We start from the raw sequence: 18745 nt of genomic DNA, 5'->3' as shown, positions 1-18745 counted from the left end.
CATCATTACCCAAACTCTTTTTATACACACTTCAAATCTAAAACAGCCCTGGACAAGACAAGAGTGTTTAACTTAGTTTCACATGCACAGAGACTTCTGAGGAAACAATAAATAATGCATTTTGAACCTAAATTTGTCTGAGGGCTACCGGTGGTGGAAAGATTGTAACAGAGGGAGATTGAGTCGTTCAATACTTTTACAGACAGAAATCTAAGTTGAAGAAATCTCACTCAAGCTGCAGAAGCTGAGAGGGAATACTAAATGGATTTTGAATAATGAGGGGCACATAGCCTCCATCCTCATGGGAAATAACGCCTCTTTGCAGAACACATGCAAGTGTGTGATCCTTGCACATTAGCAGTCTCCTGTTCTGACCTTTTACAGCAAGTACAAAAAACAGCTGTTTTACTGTTTTTCAAACAAAATGTCTTTCACTGCGGAAATGTAACTCGGGTGAAAATGTTAAATGCTTAGTTTCAATAAAAAAGAGGAACAGATGTTTCCTTCGCACACAACCAGCTTCTGGCCACAGCTGTTTAAAACACTGACTTCAATGCTGTTAAGTAGATTACTCTGATTGAAAACCGAATCAAAGGAAATAAAAAGTGCATTTATTTCTGCAGTTTTAGTTGGGTTTTTTTGTCTGTTTAAGCCAAGTGGCAACCTCCAGTCTCAAAATATGAAGCCCATGCAGAAGTGTTATAAGCTGCAATTCACCAAGCATACATTTGAGGGTGGCTGCAGGAACACCAGAAACCACATAGACACCAATTCAGAAAAGATGATCTGCATTACAGCATTAATAAACATGTTTTGTGCCTCTTTACCTCACACTAACTCGACAGAAGTTAGGTTGACTTCAGCATTACCAATATGGCTGCCCCCGACAATTGGCTCCAAAACAACGCTCAGCAACAGATGGGTGTCGTCACGGATACTATGTCTATTATTTATACAGTCTATGGTTTAAGCTCCAGAAAATCTGCTTTGGTATCACAATAATTTAAACTCTTAATTACCATCATAAAACGCTAATGCTCAAAGGCTCAAGATTCTGATTTCATCAGTTCAACAATGTACAGATAACAAAAGCAAACTACCCAAATCTATGTTCAGGTTTTCATCTGAATGTTGCTCAAATAGAAAGATGTCTGTCACTCTATTTCTCCTGCCATGTGAAACCACCAGTCCTTAAAGGGATTTATTTACATGTTGTTGCCCATAGTAAGGAGTTAATTGATTATTAGGGCTTAAAACGGTAAATCTAACATCTTGAAAGTCACTCTGTCATTCAGTGTGACCGCTAACAGTCTGAAATCATAATCTGCTCAGAATGACAGCATGTCCCCAGACACTGGATTTGTATTTTCCGAGGAATGATTATATCTGCCTGTTGGTAGTCTGAGCCTTTTATTCTCCGTGTATTACACTGATTTGTGTGTAATCTGATTCCGTCCTGTGTAGCAGGGTGGGTGGAGCGAGGCAGTGACAGCGCAAAGATTCGGGTCTCTCTAAAGAGCATCCATCTAAAAATGGAGGCACTCATGGAGATCTGCTGCACTTCAGTTAACAGCATCAATAAAAACAGCCATTTTCTAAAGCTTGTAATGCTGTAATATGTAAATCAACCCTTTGTTATGTTTACGGGGCTCTTTGCCTAAAGCGTTGCATATTCACATTAAACAGAAAGCCTCAGGTCTCCTCTGCTCTGCTTTGTCTCGTTGACCTTGTGTATCTGTTACTCTCTGTTCTGTCAGGGGGATGACACCGGCCGAGGCAGAGATGCACTTCCTGGAAAATGCCAAGAAGCTGTCCATGTACGGCGTAGACCTCCATCACGCTAAGGTAACAAGTCGCTAGAAGGTTTTTAACCCCTAATGTTGAATTAACATAAGTATGTGTTCTATCACAAATCAGACTCAACATCAGAGAGATTATTCATCAGCATGAAGAGTTTAATCCAGTTTGTGGAAACAAAGTAGAGTTTGTAGACAAGGACACAGCTACACATGCTAAAGTGCTGTGTTAAGAGCACCATGCTCAACTATCATAGAGTCTAACTATACCCTGATGTCTTCAGCATAAACTGGTGTCCACAAAAAAACATTTAGTAAAGTTGAACATATCTTAATATCTTTGGTCTACACCACTCTGAACCTAAAACAAACCTAACAGCTGATGCTACTCTCATGTTTGTTTGCTAATAGTCAGAAGGTGGTTAGCTTAGCTTGGCATAAAAACTTTAAAAGGGGAAACTGTTGGCATGGCTCTGTCTGAACATATTAAAAGCTACCTACCAGCAGTTCTTAACGTGATATATTTCATTATTTAAACTGTGACATTTTACACACTTCCAGACTAAACCAACAATATATTCATTTCTTAGAAATAAAAAAGTGCAAGTTTTCTTTGTATTTTTCTCTTGAACAGAGCTGTGTTAGTGGCGTTTCTCTGTTTAACACTCTTTATGCTAAGCTAAACTAAGCAACTGTTGATTTAGTTTCATATTTTATTGACTGTACGTGCATAAGAGAAGGAATGCTACAAAGCAACCAATGTTGTAGTTGTTCAAATTGAAATTTATATTTATATTCCGACTATTTGACAATTCTCAAGGTAAGAAAACATCAGAAAGCAGTCCAAAAAGAGCACACCTTATTTAACACAGCTAAACACTGGACCACAGAGTCTGCAGGTGAACACATTGGTGTGCTAAGTGTGACTAACATTATCAATCAATCAATCAATTAGACTGTATATAAAAAGTGCTTTTCATATAATGACATTGTAACACAAAGTGCTGTACATAAAAATAATCCCAACCCACAACCCTAAGGTTAAGAACACAATATATGCAACAATAATAATAATAACAGTAACAATAAAACAAATAAATAAATGAAAAATAAAAAGTTGCTGAATGAACTGAGGAAACACTCTCATGATATCTTAATGAGGAAACACTGGAGGTAAAATAAAACCTCAACACAGCACAGGGTTCCCATGCGTCCTGGAAAACCTGGAAAACCTGGAAAACCTGGAAAACAGTTGACCAGTTTTCCAGTGCTGGAAAACACCTGTTAAATGGGAGAAAAAGTAAAATGTCCTGGAAAATCACAGATTGTCCTGGAAAATTATTCCAACATGACTGCGTGCGACCTGACAAGGTGGAAAAAAACCCATCCCCATTCAACATTTGTGGCCATTTTTGTCATTCAGTTCTATTTAGGTCAATTTATGCACTGATCCTCCGATTATTATTATTAGTATTTATTTATTTCAAGAAGGCAGCTTCCAGAGTCCTTTGCTGGCTCTTTAGTTTTTTTTCTTAGCTAATTTTATATTTTTTGAGAAAAGAGAAAGCTGAGATGAGATGTTGCCCATCATTGTTACTTGGTTGCACTAATAAAGTGAAGTGCTGTACATCTGTGGTTGCATTGTTCTATAATTAATTTGCCATAATTTTTAAGCATGCAAGAGATGATTTCTTGGGTAGCCATAGACTGCACGTCTTTCAATGTAGACTTCCACTGAGAGGAACATATTAGACTATTTAGGAACTAAATTAGGAACTCAATTTAGACTGTCATACCAGCTTGATCATCACTGAAAATGTCCTGGAAATGTCCTGGAAAATGATCTCTGGAAAAGAGTGGGAACCCTGACAGCAAATTAAACTCACCAAAATAAAATAAATGACTAAGTTAATAAAATATCAAAACAATACAAGAAAACAAGATGCTATACTTTAATAAATAAATAGAATAAAATAAAATGTGACTAAAATTTGAACTAGATAATAAATAAACAAATAAAGTAAGGTGAAATAAAACAGTTTTACGCATAGAACTCAGTTAAAAGCGAGACTAAAAAGTAAACATTAGCAGAGCTAGCATTCAGTCGTCCTTGCAGGTTAATGTCCACTTGCCTGTGCTTGTTACACATAGTTATGCACCAGTATAACCAGACACAGCCTGCATACAACTTTATCTCCATTTTGTAGATCAAAACACTGACAAAGAGTCCCGCACTACGAGATACAGTCTGCCATCTGTGCTTGTTTACATTAGAATTGTAGAGCATTGTAGCATTATGGCAGTAGAATTAACCAGAGCAGCACTGCCAGTATGTGGGGGGGGGGGTTGAACTTTTCCTTTAAGTCTTGCTTTGAATCAATATACAACAGCTGCCTTCTAATTCCGGTAATGGTGTGTGTGTGTGATGCATCAAGAAGAATTGAAGTGATGTGTTACATATACTAATTGTTCTGTTTTTATGCAAAATGACACTGGCACATTTCACTCACGCTTGCCTCCACAACACGGCTGCTTCACAAACATCACTGCTGCCTCAGTTTAACATGTCACTGCTGTCCTGCTGAGTGACTGACACTACGTCAACGCTGCCTGTGTGGACTCATGAGCTGAAAGGACGGAGGTATGGGAAGGGTGGTGGTGGCGTCTGGAGCCCAGCTTGAGTTAAATTATGTTCTCTGTAACTCAGTTGCCGGGTGGGATCAAACTTATCATTAGGGCACAGACGAACAGACGGACAGAGAGAGAGCGGGATTACAGCGACACGACGGCTGTCATCATAAAGGAGAATTACAGTCATCAGTCTGGATATGAATCCGTTATCAAAAGGAAGGATTCATCAGTGTAGACATGAGTGATGGAGGAGGAAATTGCCTTCAGACGTTCAGATTAAGTGGTGGAGATGACAGAGATCAAACTGAGCTGACATCATTGCTCAGTGTTGGATGTTTTTACACACAAGAAAAAAAATATCTGTCTTTTCTCCTTTCTCATTAAATGCAAAGTTGGTAGGCAAACTCTATGAGAGCTTGGCTCCAGCTGAGGGAGAGGTAAGAGGCTGCGACTCATGTGCTTACCTGCGTCTGTGTGTGCGTGTGTTTGGTTTCTACCTGTGCATGGTTACATACATTGTAGTCATTCCAGTAGTTTTCTAAGATCCTGCTTTGGAGCAGCACTCTCCAAAAACATCATCATTGGTTTCAGCTGCTCATCTCATGCTTCGTGCAGTGAAGAGCATAGTTTTCGTGCTTCACCCACCATTTCCCACACTTCACTGTTGCCATGCAGTACCCCCTTGAGTCTTTATCCAACGTCGCCACAGGCTGCATAGAGAAGATAAGAGCGCCATATGCCTGATTCCACTCTCCACCTGCCTGCTTTACCCTGTTATTACCACAGACTACACTCTGTTAATTCCTCCTCCCTCTGCTGTGCATCTGGCTCCTCAACTCCCCGTATCTCCTGTAGAGTTAATGCTGTACGAGACGCCAGAAGAAGAGCAATTTTGTAGCGAGTGTCTTCTTTTTGAGGAGCTCTGTGACTCCACAGTCAGACTTTGTTGAGGAGTTTCTTTAAAGTCATAATTGTTAAGTTGAATTTTTTGGTGTTGTTCTTGCAGGACTCTGAGGGCGTAGAGATCATGTTGGGAGTCTGTGCAAGTGGCCTGCTCATCTACAGAGACAGGTTGCGGATCAACAGATTCGCTTGGCCCAAAATCCTCAAGATCTCCTACAAGAGGAACAACTTCTACATCAAAATCCGACCCGGCGAGGTGAGAACACTTAAATCAAAAGGCTGGGATCATTATTTACAGGGAGGATCTGCCGGGACGGGAACACAAATAATCATGAAGTTGTTTTTAATCTGGTTGTGCTGGAAAGTCTAAATTGGTTCTGAGTCTTTGGTTTATGTAATCAGCTGTGCTCCTGTTCCAGCAGCTGTCATATTTGCTTCTGTTTAACATTGTGCAGGTGCAGCACACCACAAAAGTGCTGCTGTTTGTTAAAAACTGCTCCTGACATCTGAGATAAAAATATTCAGATCTAATTCTGTCTCCAATTTCCTTACACAACATAACCACAATGACATCGTTCCCTTTTCTAATATTTTATAAAGATAAAACCATAAAGCTGTACATCTTACTCTGACTGAATTGACTTTGCTTAAAATGGACTTTGAAGCAGCTTTAAAGAGGAAGTATCAACAATTGATCTGGAAATTAGTAAATGACTGATGTTGAGATATAATAAATTAAAAGTTACTTTTTCATTCATGTAGATTTGAACATTGAGTAAAAAAATAACAGCACTCGTTTAAACAATTAAACAAGAAAAATGTTGTCTGCTGTATAATAAATGTGACCATGTTGTTTTTGTCTCTGTTGCAGTTTGAGCAGTTTGAAAGCACTATCGGTTTCAAGCTTCCAAATCACCGTGCTGCCAAAAGGCTCTGGAAGGTCTGTGTGGAGCACCATACCTTCTTCAGGTAAGACAAAGTAGGAATAGAAGATCTGCTGGTCATACATTGGTCTGGTCGAGTGGTTATATGCTAGTCTAAGCAGAAACAGCCTGCACACAACTTCATCTCCATTATCTAGATCAAAATACGGACAACAAGATGCACTCTGTCATCTGTGCTTGTTTACATCCATGTAGTAGAGCATTATAGCATTGTGGCAGTGTCCAGTAACCAGAGCCTTGGCTTGTGGCGGACAGCTGAGCTAGCTTGGCCACAGCAGATGACCGGCATTTAAGACCTATTGGTGTAAAAATATCAATAACTCCTTTAATTCACCAGTAATTTTGGTGCTGACTAGCGAAGGAGACAATGTATTTGTTTTTTTTTTGTTTAAGTTATGTTTTTGGGCATTATTTGTCTGTATTGGATTGGAAAGATGAAAAGAGACTGGAAATGTTTGGAGTAGAGAGTGGGGGAAACATGCAGCAAATGGTCGAGGCTGGGAGTCGAGCCTGAGACCGCTGCAACAAAGTCTGTAGCCTCTGTATATTGGGCACTTTGACCGCCAGGCCAACGACAACCTGAGGATGACGATATTTGATGGTTTAGTTGATGGTTTAACATGCACATCCCTTGTTATGATGCTGTAATGTTGTTAATGTTGATTCTGTTATAGGTGTTGCGGTCAGTGCCAGTTTGTAATGATTTCCCAACTGTCCGTATTAGGGCTGGGTGATAAGTCGATAACGATTATTATCATGATATAATTGTTTTCAATATAAATATAACAAATTGATAAAAATTTGATATAAATAAACCTGTAATTACACCCCCAACCACTGGAAATGGAGGGGGCGCTAATGAGCCCTAAACGCTAGTTGCTACCCAACATTAGACAGAAGAAGAAGACAGCACTGAACAGCCAATCATGTCGCAGGGTGAGAGGTAGGCAGGGCTCACAGCATTGACTGTAAATTATATTTATTGTGATAATTATCGATATCGACTGATGTGAAATATTTCATTGTGATAACATCATTTCCAATATCGCCCAGCTCTAGTCCGTATGACAGCAAAGATAGTTTGTCCAGAGTAGGACTCTGCAACAAACAGGATGGAGGATCAAGTCGGTGGCGTCCTGTCTTGTTCATTAATCTCAGCCTTGTTAACATTTAATCACTGATTAAAATGTGAGACTCATTAGTAGTGGTGAAAGAAGACAGTATTAAGGCTGCTAGTAGCTGTTGTCATTTGGCAACATACAAACGTGCTCTGTTCTGCTTCAAGCAATGACCGCTCCCCTGGGTTCTTTGGAGTATCAAGCCGTGCATGAAGCCTCCTCTGCAGACTGTTTAAATCTTACCGTGCATATCTTCAGCATGTTTTATTTCCACTGTGATTAATGAGACCGTTTGTGACTTGTGACAGGCTCGTGTCCCCAGAGGCTCCTCCAAAGAAGTTCCTCAGCCTCGGCTCCAAGTTCCGCTACAGCGGCAGAACGCAGGCTCAGACCCGCCGGGCCAGCTCTCAGATCATCAGACCGGCTCCCTTCTTTGAACGCACCTCCAGCAAACGCTACAACATGTCCCGCAGTTTAGACGGAGGTGAGGAGGTTTGATTAATGACCAAACATGAGTGCCAAGAAATATTGTTAACTAAGAACTCTTCCAAACATTTGTCCAGTTTATTTTTATCTGGGATATTTTTACAATCCTTTTGTGTCATGCTGATTTTAGATTTGATTGTTCAGCATGTATATTCTTGTTTTAGGGAAACTTTTCTCCCTAAAAGATGCTGCTGCTGCCTTTTTTATTCAGGAAACTTTTGTTAAATTAGTTCATTGTTTTTTTTTTAAGAAGAAAACTTGCCCTGCACCTGAATGTCTGAAGTGACTGGCAGAGTGCATGAGCAAAGGCAGTAAGAGTATCATAACAATAATGTGTTTGAATAAATACCTTCTTCCTTCTGCTGAGATTTCAAACCATCACCGTCAATATAAAGATTTCCCTTTGTTACATTTCCCGTCCTCCAGCACCAATTATGGAGAACCATGAGACTCTTATGAAGGACAGCACTGCAGACGGTGCGGCCAAAGTCATCGCCAAAGGAGACATCATCACCACCGTAACAACAGAGAAAAAGGCAGAGGAAGAGAAGGCGGAGAGAGAGGACACTAAGATGGATGCTGCAGAGACGCCTGAGCCGGCTGTCACAACACCGCTCAGACACGACACAAAGGTAAACCTCAGTCGCACTGAGCCGAGTTTCATTTGGATTAAGGAACTTTCTTGAAGCTTGACTTTCTGTCCTCCGTTCAAAGGGAGGGTTATTTATTCAAAGTATAAAATGTTATTTCTGAGGAGCGTCTGTATCCTTTGAAGTGTTTTTTTCTTTTTGTGACTTTATTTTCTTTTCTTGAAATACTTCTTAATGGCTGACGAGATTTCCCAGTTGCTTTCAGCTTAACCCTCTGCAGTAGCCTAGGCCTAAGTGCTTCTCATCTTGTGTGCGCTTTACTAATTAGCTTTTCTTTTCTTGTCCTTCCTTTGACCCCACACTATACTTGTGTGTTTGCTCATGCGTTTCCGCCCCCTTCTCCTTTGCTCCTCTCCATCTACAAACACGCCATCTTTTTGTTGACGCCTCCCTCCATCAGTGCTCCCCTCGTGCATACACAAACGACCCCCTCCGCTCCGAACTCTCACTCCCCTCATCTCCCGTCACATCGACCAAAGTACGGCGAAGGCGCAGGGAGAACACGCGTAAACGGGCGTCATCGGTCAGTCCGGCCAAGAACCGCGATGGGTGCCGCCGCCGGCAAGCTCTCGCTGACCGCAAAGCCGCCCTGCTGGACGAGCAGGCGCTGCTTCTCTCGGCCCGCAAGCAGAGGCTGGAGCAGGGAAAGGGCCGCGGCGGCACGCTCTTCTCCTTCTCCCTGCACCTGCCCGACATGTCCTCCTTCCTGGACGACGACGGCTACATTACCTTCCCCGATCTGTCCGAGATGAGATTCCTCCCCATGTGCGCGCAGAACTTCCTTCCCATTAAGTCACCCTCCCTCATCCCCTGCTTCCTCTTCATTTTCTTCTTCCTGCTCTCCACCTCCTTCTCCGTCCCCTACGCCCTCACCCTCTCCTTCCCCCTGGCGCTGTGCCTCTGCTACCTGGAGCCCAAGGCAGCCTCCCTGACCGCCTCCATAGCCCAGGGCTACCATGACTATGACAGTTCAGAGGAAGAGGAGGTGTGTGTTGTGCGTACATGTGTATGTTCCAGTACTCGCCTCTGGCTTAGAGTAACAGTTCATTATGACAGTTAACCCTTTAACTCTTGACCTGGAGACTGTGTCTGTCCCAGTGTCTGTCAGCTGTCCTACTTTCAGAACCTCATCTCTGCCCAGTCTCACTCTTCATCCTGTAGACTCCATCCTCATCAGCATCACAAGAACACAGAGATGAACCTGCAAGTCTCACTGTTTCATATGTGATTGGCTTGTATTTAATCCACTTCACTGAGAGGGTTAGACACAAACACACAAACACACCATCAGGAGGAACTTTGACTTAAATCTGGCACATTTCTCCTTTCACATTTTGCAGCCACACTCAGAAATTACCATGAAATAAGAACACTGCTTTGTTTCAGAGAGAAGCTGTTACTTGAGAATACATTTTAGTATCTTACTAAGCGTGTTTACCAAAGATTATGGTGATTTATGGCACTAGTGTATCATCATATAGTCGCGTATCCTTCACCAAACCTCATTTTGAGACACGGCATTGTGCCTAGCCCATCTCAGTGTTATCATCCATATTCATGGCCGTACAGTGTAGAAAGTGACTGCTACAGGATTAACATCATCTGCATGGAAACACTTTCATATTTATCTCTGCACTCAGTCTCTCTGCATCACAATCTGAGTCAAGCAAAGCAGCACAAATTAAACTGAATAATTTAAACCAAACTTCAGCTCAAAGGGCTGACTGCAGCTTTATGCAGTGTCAAAAAGTGATTTTTTTCCCCTTTATGGGGAGACTCTTTTTAAGCACAGATGAACAGTGTCATTTAAAGTAATGCAGACTAATGCAGAGGGACTGTGACTGTAAATGCATCCAGATCACCTTTACTGTCAACATGCATGGAGAGGAGGGAGAGGGCCTGAAAGTCAGGTTACTGTTAGGCAACAAAATCGTCACATCCAATGATCTGATGTTAATTTGAAACGAACGTAAGGTTAAATGGAATGATACAAGAATTTAACCCTTTCCAAATCTAACACAATGAAGCAGTGAAGCATCAAAGTGACTGACCACAGGTTGAAACTTCCTCTGAGTCTGTTTTGCTTGCTAACTTTTAATTTGCTTTTGTTCTTTTGTTCTTTTTATTTTGTAGTTTCGTTGTTTTCTTTCTCTTTTACGTCGTGGTGTCTGATAATGTGAAGCCTACAGAAAAACAAACAGTGCATTTCCATTTGTTCCATTTCTGGTTATGATGAATCTTGTGTGGTCTTTGTAAATGTTTCAAGAGTTCACATGTTGGGTTCTTGTCATTTTCTTGCCTGCCGCTCGGATCGGTTGGGTCTGTTTGTGAAAGCAGACTGACAGCGAACAAACTGACTTTGCCTTTGATGGAGAGATGACCGCCACCGAGGTTTGTACTTAAAGAAGAGGTGTCGTATTTGAAGCATGAAACTGGTTCTGACTGAGCAGAGGACTGAAGACATGCTGAATCATGGATGTCGTTCCTTTTGAAACATTTAGGAGAATGAGTTCACATTAAGTACCGTTCGTAATGCATGCGTAACATCTTTTTATTACTACTTCTTGTATCTCCCTTTTTTGTTTTACTTGTACGTCAATGTGTCTTCACCTCAAAGTGCATTTCAGCAAAGTATAAGTCATTAAGTCAAGTGTGGGATAACCTGTTTAAACAGCATCTATAACTACATGTAATATGTAATAGTTTGAGCACATATTCTTCAGACAAATCTGCACCAACTGCAGGCTCTATCATTATAAATGTGAACCTTTATAGATTGTGATTACAGTTAGAAAGATAAACATAGGGTACTTTATAGAGCTCCCATTTAAAATTACGACAAGTGCAGCACTATCCATAGTTTCATCATCATAATTCAGATTTATCCACATCCGTTAAACTCAACGACTTCTATTCCAGAGCTGAATTTGAACTCTCTAGCAGCAGCTACTTTTGATGTCTTATACTTCCCCACTGATCATACTCGTCCTCATGTTTCAGACGTGTTGGATCTTTGTTTCAACAGTTTCATGGGCTTGCCCCTACATTGGGGCTGTGACCTACAGCCTGCAAACCTTAATGGCTTACATGAATTGATGTCCTTTAAAGTTTCCCAAAAATAACTTTTTTTCCAAATATATAAACTTATCTGAACATATGAAGCATGCACTCTTTTGATGTGCTGCTTCAAGGCTCAGCCTTTAGTTATAGTGGCTGTAGTTACAAATGTCAGTGGGATTTAGATGTAGTTTCTGGTTTCACTTCGCCTCTCTGAAAGCACTTAAACCTCAGCGCCTTGATAGAGGTTGGTATCACTGTTAAGCTTTTTACTCTTGAACAGCATATACAGTTAACGAGCTAATGTGGCTAATATACCTTTCAGATATGGAGGTTATTTTTGGACAAGGAGAACAATATTTCAGATATGGGTAGATACAATCGGGCATCTTGCTAATGTTGTAATATTAGTCAAAAAATACAACAGGCCTTTTGAACAATCAACAATCGAAATCAAAACTTAAATTTCATATCAAGCAACATTTAGCTTTTAATATGATGAATGGAAAAATGTGATCATTCTATAATTTAATTCCAGGAACCTTTAAGATTCACATGTTTGCTCATTTAACTTTCAGGATAAGAGGTTTTAGGTTAAAGGTGGTTTTCCAATCATGATGCCATTGCTGATAACTTTAGCAAGAGTGTAAACTCCCCGAATAATGCTACATTAACAAGCAATACTGGCTACTACACCATGCCTTTAACAGGACCAATCCAATCCACTTTATTTTTATAGCACATTTTAAAAAACAAGAAAGTTTACCAAAGTGCTGCACAGTGAGGTAAGATAAGTTAAAACACACAGAACACAAAGAACTGTAAAAAATACAATAAACAAATCATAATCAAACACATAAGACACTTTAAAAAAATACATACATACAAACACTGTAAGAAAAAACAGCCACAATAAAGATGTTAGTTAATTACATATTTCGGTTGCAGCTTACGTTACTGCAGACAAAGTGAACTAAGTGAACTTTGATACACTTCAAAGTGGAACAACACTTTCAGAAGTTTGAGTGCAGAGAATCACTAAACAAAACTTTGGAAATAGGGAGATGTAGCTCGACAGTCTGGCCACGACTTGTCATGTTTACTAATGTTATAAAAGACAAATCCTGTACGGAGCTTAGGATTTTGAACATTCTGAACCTCTGCTTTACTGTCTGAATCCAGCCTCATTCCTCTCCTCTTCTAGTCTGCTTGTTGCTCCTTGTACCCCTCTTTTCTGTTCCTTAACTTTGTATCTATGTCTATAATAACTACTTCTTCCACTTCCACTTTCTTTCCTCTACTCTTTACCCGCTGTCAGTCGGAGGCAGATGAGGACTCTGAGATGCGGACTCAGGTACACTGGGCTCACTCCGAGGCCCTGCTCAGTGCATCAAACCACCACCACCATTAGATTAGATGCACTGAGCCGCTCAAACACCCATCATCTGTCATTCCGCGCCTCCTTGCCACCTTTGCTTTTCCTGCTCTTGCTTCTGTTGACACGCTCACTACGACACCACACAGCTGACCGACCTTACACTGCTGCCTGATTTCACTTCACAGACTGTTGCTCAAAGCTGTCGCTGCTTTAAATCTGTCATTGAAGCTCATTCGTAAGTGTTTTTTGTGTGCAAATGGCAAAGTCATGTTGTATTTCTAAGAGCCGCTGCAAAAGGCCCAGATCTCACAGTTTGAGGTTTCTAAAGAGGGGTTGAATCCTGCCCTTATGTCATTTTACTGTAGAACACAAGCTTCCCAATCTCTCCTCATGAGGATGAAAATTAACCGTGGCAGAGAATCTTCTAACTACAGTTCCTCTCCCCTGTTTTGTCTTTGCAGTATAGTTTCATAAGACGAGTAAAAGGGGAGAACGTTTTTATCAAGCATAGTAATCTGATGCTCGAGGTTGGTAAGAAGTCAACGCATGACTGAAAGATGCATGCAGGTGGGATTGGTTTGAAGTAACCTATAGCTGATAACAAATTCGTCTAACATACGGTTAGTTCTGTCAGTGTGGGATACAGTTTTTATTTCATCTAACAGATTTTCTTGCCGTGAGCATCCAACTTAACTTTTGTAAGAAATAAAGTAACAGAATTTTAACTTAAGCTAGTGTTTGTTGAGGTCTTACCTTCTGATGAGATTTGGGAGTGTTGTTCTTAACCAAACATGGAAACTAAACCTGTGAATCAGTGCATGCAACATTTATTCTGCTGGTCTTAAATGCCTCTGAAGCATTTAAGTGAACGCTGCTCTTTTTAAGTTGCAGCTGTCATGCTGGTTGACTTTTTGTGTTGCTGATTGTGCGAGCTGTTGCTCAGGTAGCCTGCACAGCCTTCCAAACAGGCCTGTGAGCAATAACCTTGAGAGATGAAGCCTATGATGCAGCTCATTCAGATCTGAATTGAGTCAGAGCTGCATCTTATGCTTCCAAACTAGTTTGAGGTTGTTTTATGGATATGCAAGCTACCATTGCGTACATTAAGCATGGCCGTCGTCCCCTCTGCGCCGCACCTGGCCTTACCTCCTTGTGTCATGGTTGACCGGCTACTGTAGGACACCTCTTCCCCGCCGGAGATGGTCAAGCACCAGACCAACATCAGCGAACTGAAGCGCTCCTTCCTGGAGACGGGCAGCAGCACGCCAGGCCTGACAGAGTGGGAGAAGAGACTCTCCTCGTCGCCTGCGCGCTCACCCAGAATGGACGAAGCTCCGATGATAGAGCCGTTGGATGTAAGCCGCAGTCCTCAGACGACTGAATGACGGCGTGTGTGTGTGTGAGGCATGACATCACCGAGGAGGTTTTTTGCTCTAACAAAGACATCAGAGTGTTTGTAGTATGAGTCATAGAACAGGACATTTATTATCATAATGGAGAGAGCTTTCTATTTATAAATCAGAATGAATCTGTCATAGTATATTTAGTATTCAAAAAGCTTCCACGGCATATTAATAAAGATAATGAGCGTTTTAATGTGGTAAACTGCACAGTCATCCTGAGTGAGTGTCTCTGTTTTCCACTGTCACCTTTACGGCTTCACTATATTTCATCAGCCGCTGATTAACATATTAATTTCCCTCGATTATTGATGCTACAGTCATTAATGAGTTATATGATTGTTTTGTTCCGTGACGTTACGTGACTGAGTTAGGAGCACTTTTATAAGCGTTTTTTTCTTCACATCCTAATCTGATGAACTCACACAGGACAAATGAGCGGCTCTAATTGAAGCGTCTGAGGACTAATCACTGACATCAAACACATCCCACTGACTGACTGAAACAAAGAGAAGATGAGTCTCTGGAAGAGTTTGCAGTCAGGATTATCTCCACTCACTCTGGACATGTCCTGTCATGTGTCTGTCTTCATCTTTGACATTATTTTGTGTTTGTATTTCCCTTTAGACTGAAGGAGAGCCGCCTGCAGAACAAGAGACGAAAGAGGAGCTCGACCTTAAAGCCACTGAGGTAAACCACCTTCAATGTTTGTTTTGAACTTGTAATTAGTGTCTGGTGTTCTGTTTTGTCTTTGTCTCTATCCAGCTCCGGACATTTGTGAACTCTGGCGAGGTTATTGGTATTTCTACTCATACTACTTCATATGTACAGTGTCCATACTTCTTTCTCTATCTGCCTCTGTTCACATCTCTAGAATTTTAACTGAAGCTTAAAATGCCATCATATTTTAGTATCTACCTGTTTAGAATGTTATCGAATTACAGTTTATAGAGCACGGTCTAAGCGTGCACCCCATGTATAGAGGCCACAGTCCTTGTCGCAGTGGTCGCTGGTTCGGCTCAAAACCTTGATCTTTTGTTGCATGTCTTCCCCCATGTTCTACTCCCCACATGTCCTGTCTCTCTTCAGGTTTCCTATCTAATAAGGGGAAAATGCCTGAAAATATAGCTTTTAAAATTACATTCTTTGTATTCCAAGAAAGAAGAAGAATAAGGTTCAGGTGGGCTTTGGTCCAGAAGTGTGTGTTCTTCCATAATTAGTTGGCATGATGCGTGACAAACATCATAGCGTTAGCTGTGTATCAGATCAAACAGAGAAGTGAAACTTTTTACAGAATTCCGATTGCTCAATGCTTTTCACTGAGTAAGCATGACGGAAATATTCAAAAATTCTGAACTTTAGGAAATTTTTACCCGACCCGTGACACAAATTGAAGCCAAAAGGACAAATGAGTGAAAAAACTGTACCTGGAAAATCAAGTGCCAAAAGAAGGACAGACTTTAAACATCACTCTCATTTCTGAAAGTGATAAAACTATGGGGTGGGAATCACAAGATAACTCACAATCTAATCCCCTTTATTTATATAGCCAGTTAAAAAACAACAAAGTTTACCAAAGTGCTGCACAGTGAGTTAGAAGTTGAAACAGAGAACATGGAATACCTTGAAAAATAAAATAATCATGATAATGCACATAGGACATTTTTCAAAATACTTTAAAAAATAAAATAAAAGCTGTAAGAAAAAAAAACAGACACCACATAACTCTTGCTGGTTTATAAGCCAAGGAGTAAAAATACGTTTAAAGACAGGATTTAAAAGTTGGTAATGTTGGAGACATTCTAACATGAAGAGGCAGCTTGGGGGCCACTGCCGAGTACGCATGGTCACCCCTGGTTTTCAGCCTGGTCTTAGGGACCACGAGAAGCAGCTGATCAGCAGACCTCAAAGACCTTGCGGGAGTGTCACCTTGTAGAAGGTTGGAGATATATTACAAAACCTGAGACATTACCCCAGAAAGTTAAAGTGACACAACACAGTGATTTTGCAATAAGTAATATATTTTATTGTTATTAACTGCAAGATAATCATACATAATACATAAACCACCATACCTGATTTAACTGCAGAATACAAAGAAGAACAAATCGGTAAAGTGAACAGTTAATATCAGTAGTGCCAACAGGAGGAGTCATGATGTAGTGTTTTAGTGAGTCGAGTTGAAAGGAGAGTCTGTTTAGAGCAGTGTATTAGTGTTAAAATAAAAATCAATAATTCATGTCCAAATCAGGACGACATTGTGTTGTTGAATCAATATTTTGTCCCACCCTGGGATAATACTATCATATTTTTCAGATAAAAACTAACTTCTAAACAGTTTTCAACCTTGCATCTTTGCTGAGGTTCAGTCTGTGTTTGTTGTAGTGTCTAAGTATTCTCTCGAGCTTATTCTCTTCATCCTGGCTGTCTGTCTTTTAACCTGAACGATGCATGTCCAATAAGCCAAGTGTCTCCCCAGGCGGCAGGATATCTGGTGAAATACATGGTGGATAGTCTGGTAACTGATTTGGGCACCTCCTCTGGGCCACACGGGATTAGCCTGTCGACCACTATGGACGACGACGTCTTCATGGACGGGACCCTGAGAGAGGTGGAGGAGAAAACACCCGACTCCCATGAGGAGATGTCAGAGAGGTGTGAGGAGAAGGTCAGCCCAGGAGCCGTCAGACAAGAAGTGTCCCAGGCCATCATTGACAAGAAAGGGACGCTCATTATCCTGAAGGATGCAGAGGAAAAAGAAGATGGAGAGGGCACAGAGACGAGTGCTGAGGGGGGAAAAGAGGAGTCTGAAGTCCAAACTGAGGTGAATGGAACTTCTAAAGAGGAAGAAGATACTTCTGTTGTTAAAGAAGACGCAGGCGTCGAGATGCTGAACCTGAAGATTGAGATCAAAACTGATGAAAAGACTCAGATCAAAGGTATTGACTCGCCTAAAAAGGCCATGGCATCCTGGATTTCTGAGGAAGTGAAGACAGAGGCTTCAAAGATGGTCATTGTTACAACAGAGGAAGTAAAAGAGATGAAATCTTCAGATGCTTCGCTGCTGCAGAAACCAGAAATCTTCACCTTCCAAGAGGTCCAAACAGAGCAGTCCAAGCCCAGCCTGAACCACGTCACAGTTTCAGAGTCATCAGCTACGTCCTTAGCAGTGGTACTGTATGAACACTCAGAGAAACACCGTTTGGCTGCCTCCCTTCACATCTCCACCACCTCATTGCCTTCCCTCCAGCCGCAGCCAAACCAGTCTAACAAGAGTGCAATCCAGTGCTGTGCATGGCTAACAGTCCCTTAACACCCAACGTTTCCTCTCACTCTCGCCAAACCGCCTGTTTCTGTTGCAAACAAACCTGCTGCTTCATTTTTTGATACAAACAGTTTCATTTCTAAGTTTGTTGACAGCTCAAACAGCCCGCCTTGCCTTCACAGCTGGCGTCCACAGCTGATAAGGAAAGAAATGCGAGCTCTGGCAGGCTCCTGTTTGTTTTTCTATCGTTTTGCTCTGCTGCTCCATTCCCTTTCTGTCAGCTCTGTTATCAGTTCCCTTAGAGCGGTGACTTCATAGCTCTGGCTCGGTGCCACCGCTGCAGCTTTTCCCCACCTCATCCTCCCAAAATCCCCCCTCTGCCTCCGTAACCAGTCAGGAAAACAATTGTATGGGTCTACCTAAAAAGAGATTTCACTGTTTTTACGGTGCAGTTTTCCAAAAGCAGATTAGTGGAAATTTGCTGCTGGTGGATTCAGCGACTCCAGTAACCGGATTTTATGGTTTGAGCTTTTAGGATTTGTTCAACCTGGCATTAGTTTCAGTGGATTTAATGGGCTATATTATGGTGTTCCATACAATCCATACAATATTTACTTTTCAGAGCTTCATTTTTCCTACCTATCTCTCCCTTTAGTCTGTGTCTGTGTTTGTGTGACTCTTAAATCTTTTCCTTTCTCTCTCTACTTGTGTCTGTCCATCCCTCTGTCCCTTCAGTCTACGCTAGGATGGGTTTCCTCCTCTCAAAAGGTGACCGCTCCCCTCTGGTCCTCACATACATCAACCTCAAAAACTGCAATGGTTTTAATTTATCTGAAACTTGTCTTTAAACATTTCTCCGCATCTGATGACAGTTTTTCAGGCAACACATGTCTAAAAATGTATAACCCTCATTTTTCATCAGGTCTGCTGTCAAACTTGGATGATTTGTTTGTCATGATGAATTAAAAAACGTCACCTAATGCTACATTTATCATTCACAGACTTCCCTTGAGCCGGAGGAGAAAGCTGTGAATGCCGAGACGACAGATGCCGAGCCAGCCAAGTCAACAGGGCCAACGGTGAATATCCAGACCTCAGAGCCTGTGTGCACCACAGC

General features: G+C 41.4%; 1 protein-coding gene across 7 annotated transcripts in view; it reads left to right on the top strand.

Annotated features, from left to right (window-relative positions):
* LOC117826402 (band 4.1-like protein 2) overlaps window positions 1-18745 on the top strand; it is a 70129-nt gene that overhangs the window by 41253 nt on the left and 10131 nt on the right. For all 7 annotated transcript variants that reach the window (XM_034702420.1, XM_034702419.1, XM_034702417.1 and 4 more), the window contains exons 8-14: window positions 1758-1845; window positions 5434-5586; window positions 6202-6299; window positions 7701-7876; window positions 8305-8510; window positions 14991-15053; window positions 18630-18707. In XM_034702420.1, coding sequence (XP_034558311.1) covers window positions 1758-1845; window positions 5434-5586; window positions 6202-6299; window positions 7701-7876; window positions 8305-8510; window positions 14991-15053; window positions 18630-18707 — 862 coding nt within the window. The remainder of the gene's footprint in view (window positions 1-1757; window positions 1846-5433; window positions 5587-6201; window positions 6300-7700; window positions 7877-8304; window positions 8511-14990; window positions 15054-18629; window positions 18708-18745) is intronic.

Source organism: Notolabrus celidotus, chromosome 15, assembly GCF_009762535.1.
Source record: "Notolabrus celidotus isolate fNotCel1 chromosome 15, fNotCel1.pri, whole genome shotgun sequence".
NCBI classification, from domain to species: Eukaryota; Metazoa; Chordata; class Actinopteri; order Labriformes; family Labridae; genus Notolabrus; species Notolabrus celidotus.
Note: the sequence above shows the minus strand (reverse complement) of the source record. Positions and strands in the feature narration are given on the sequence as shown.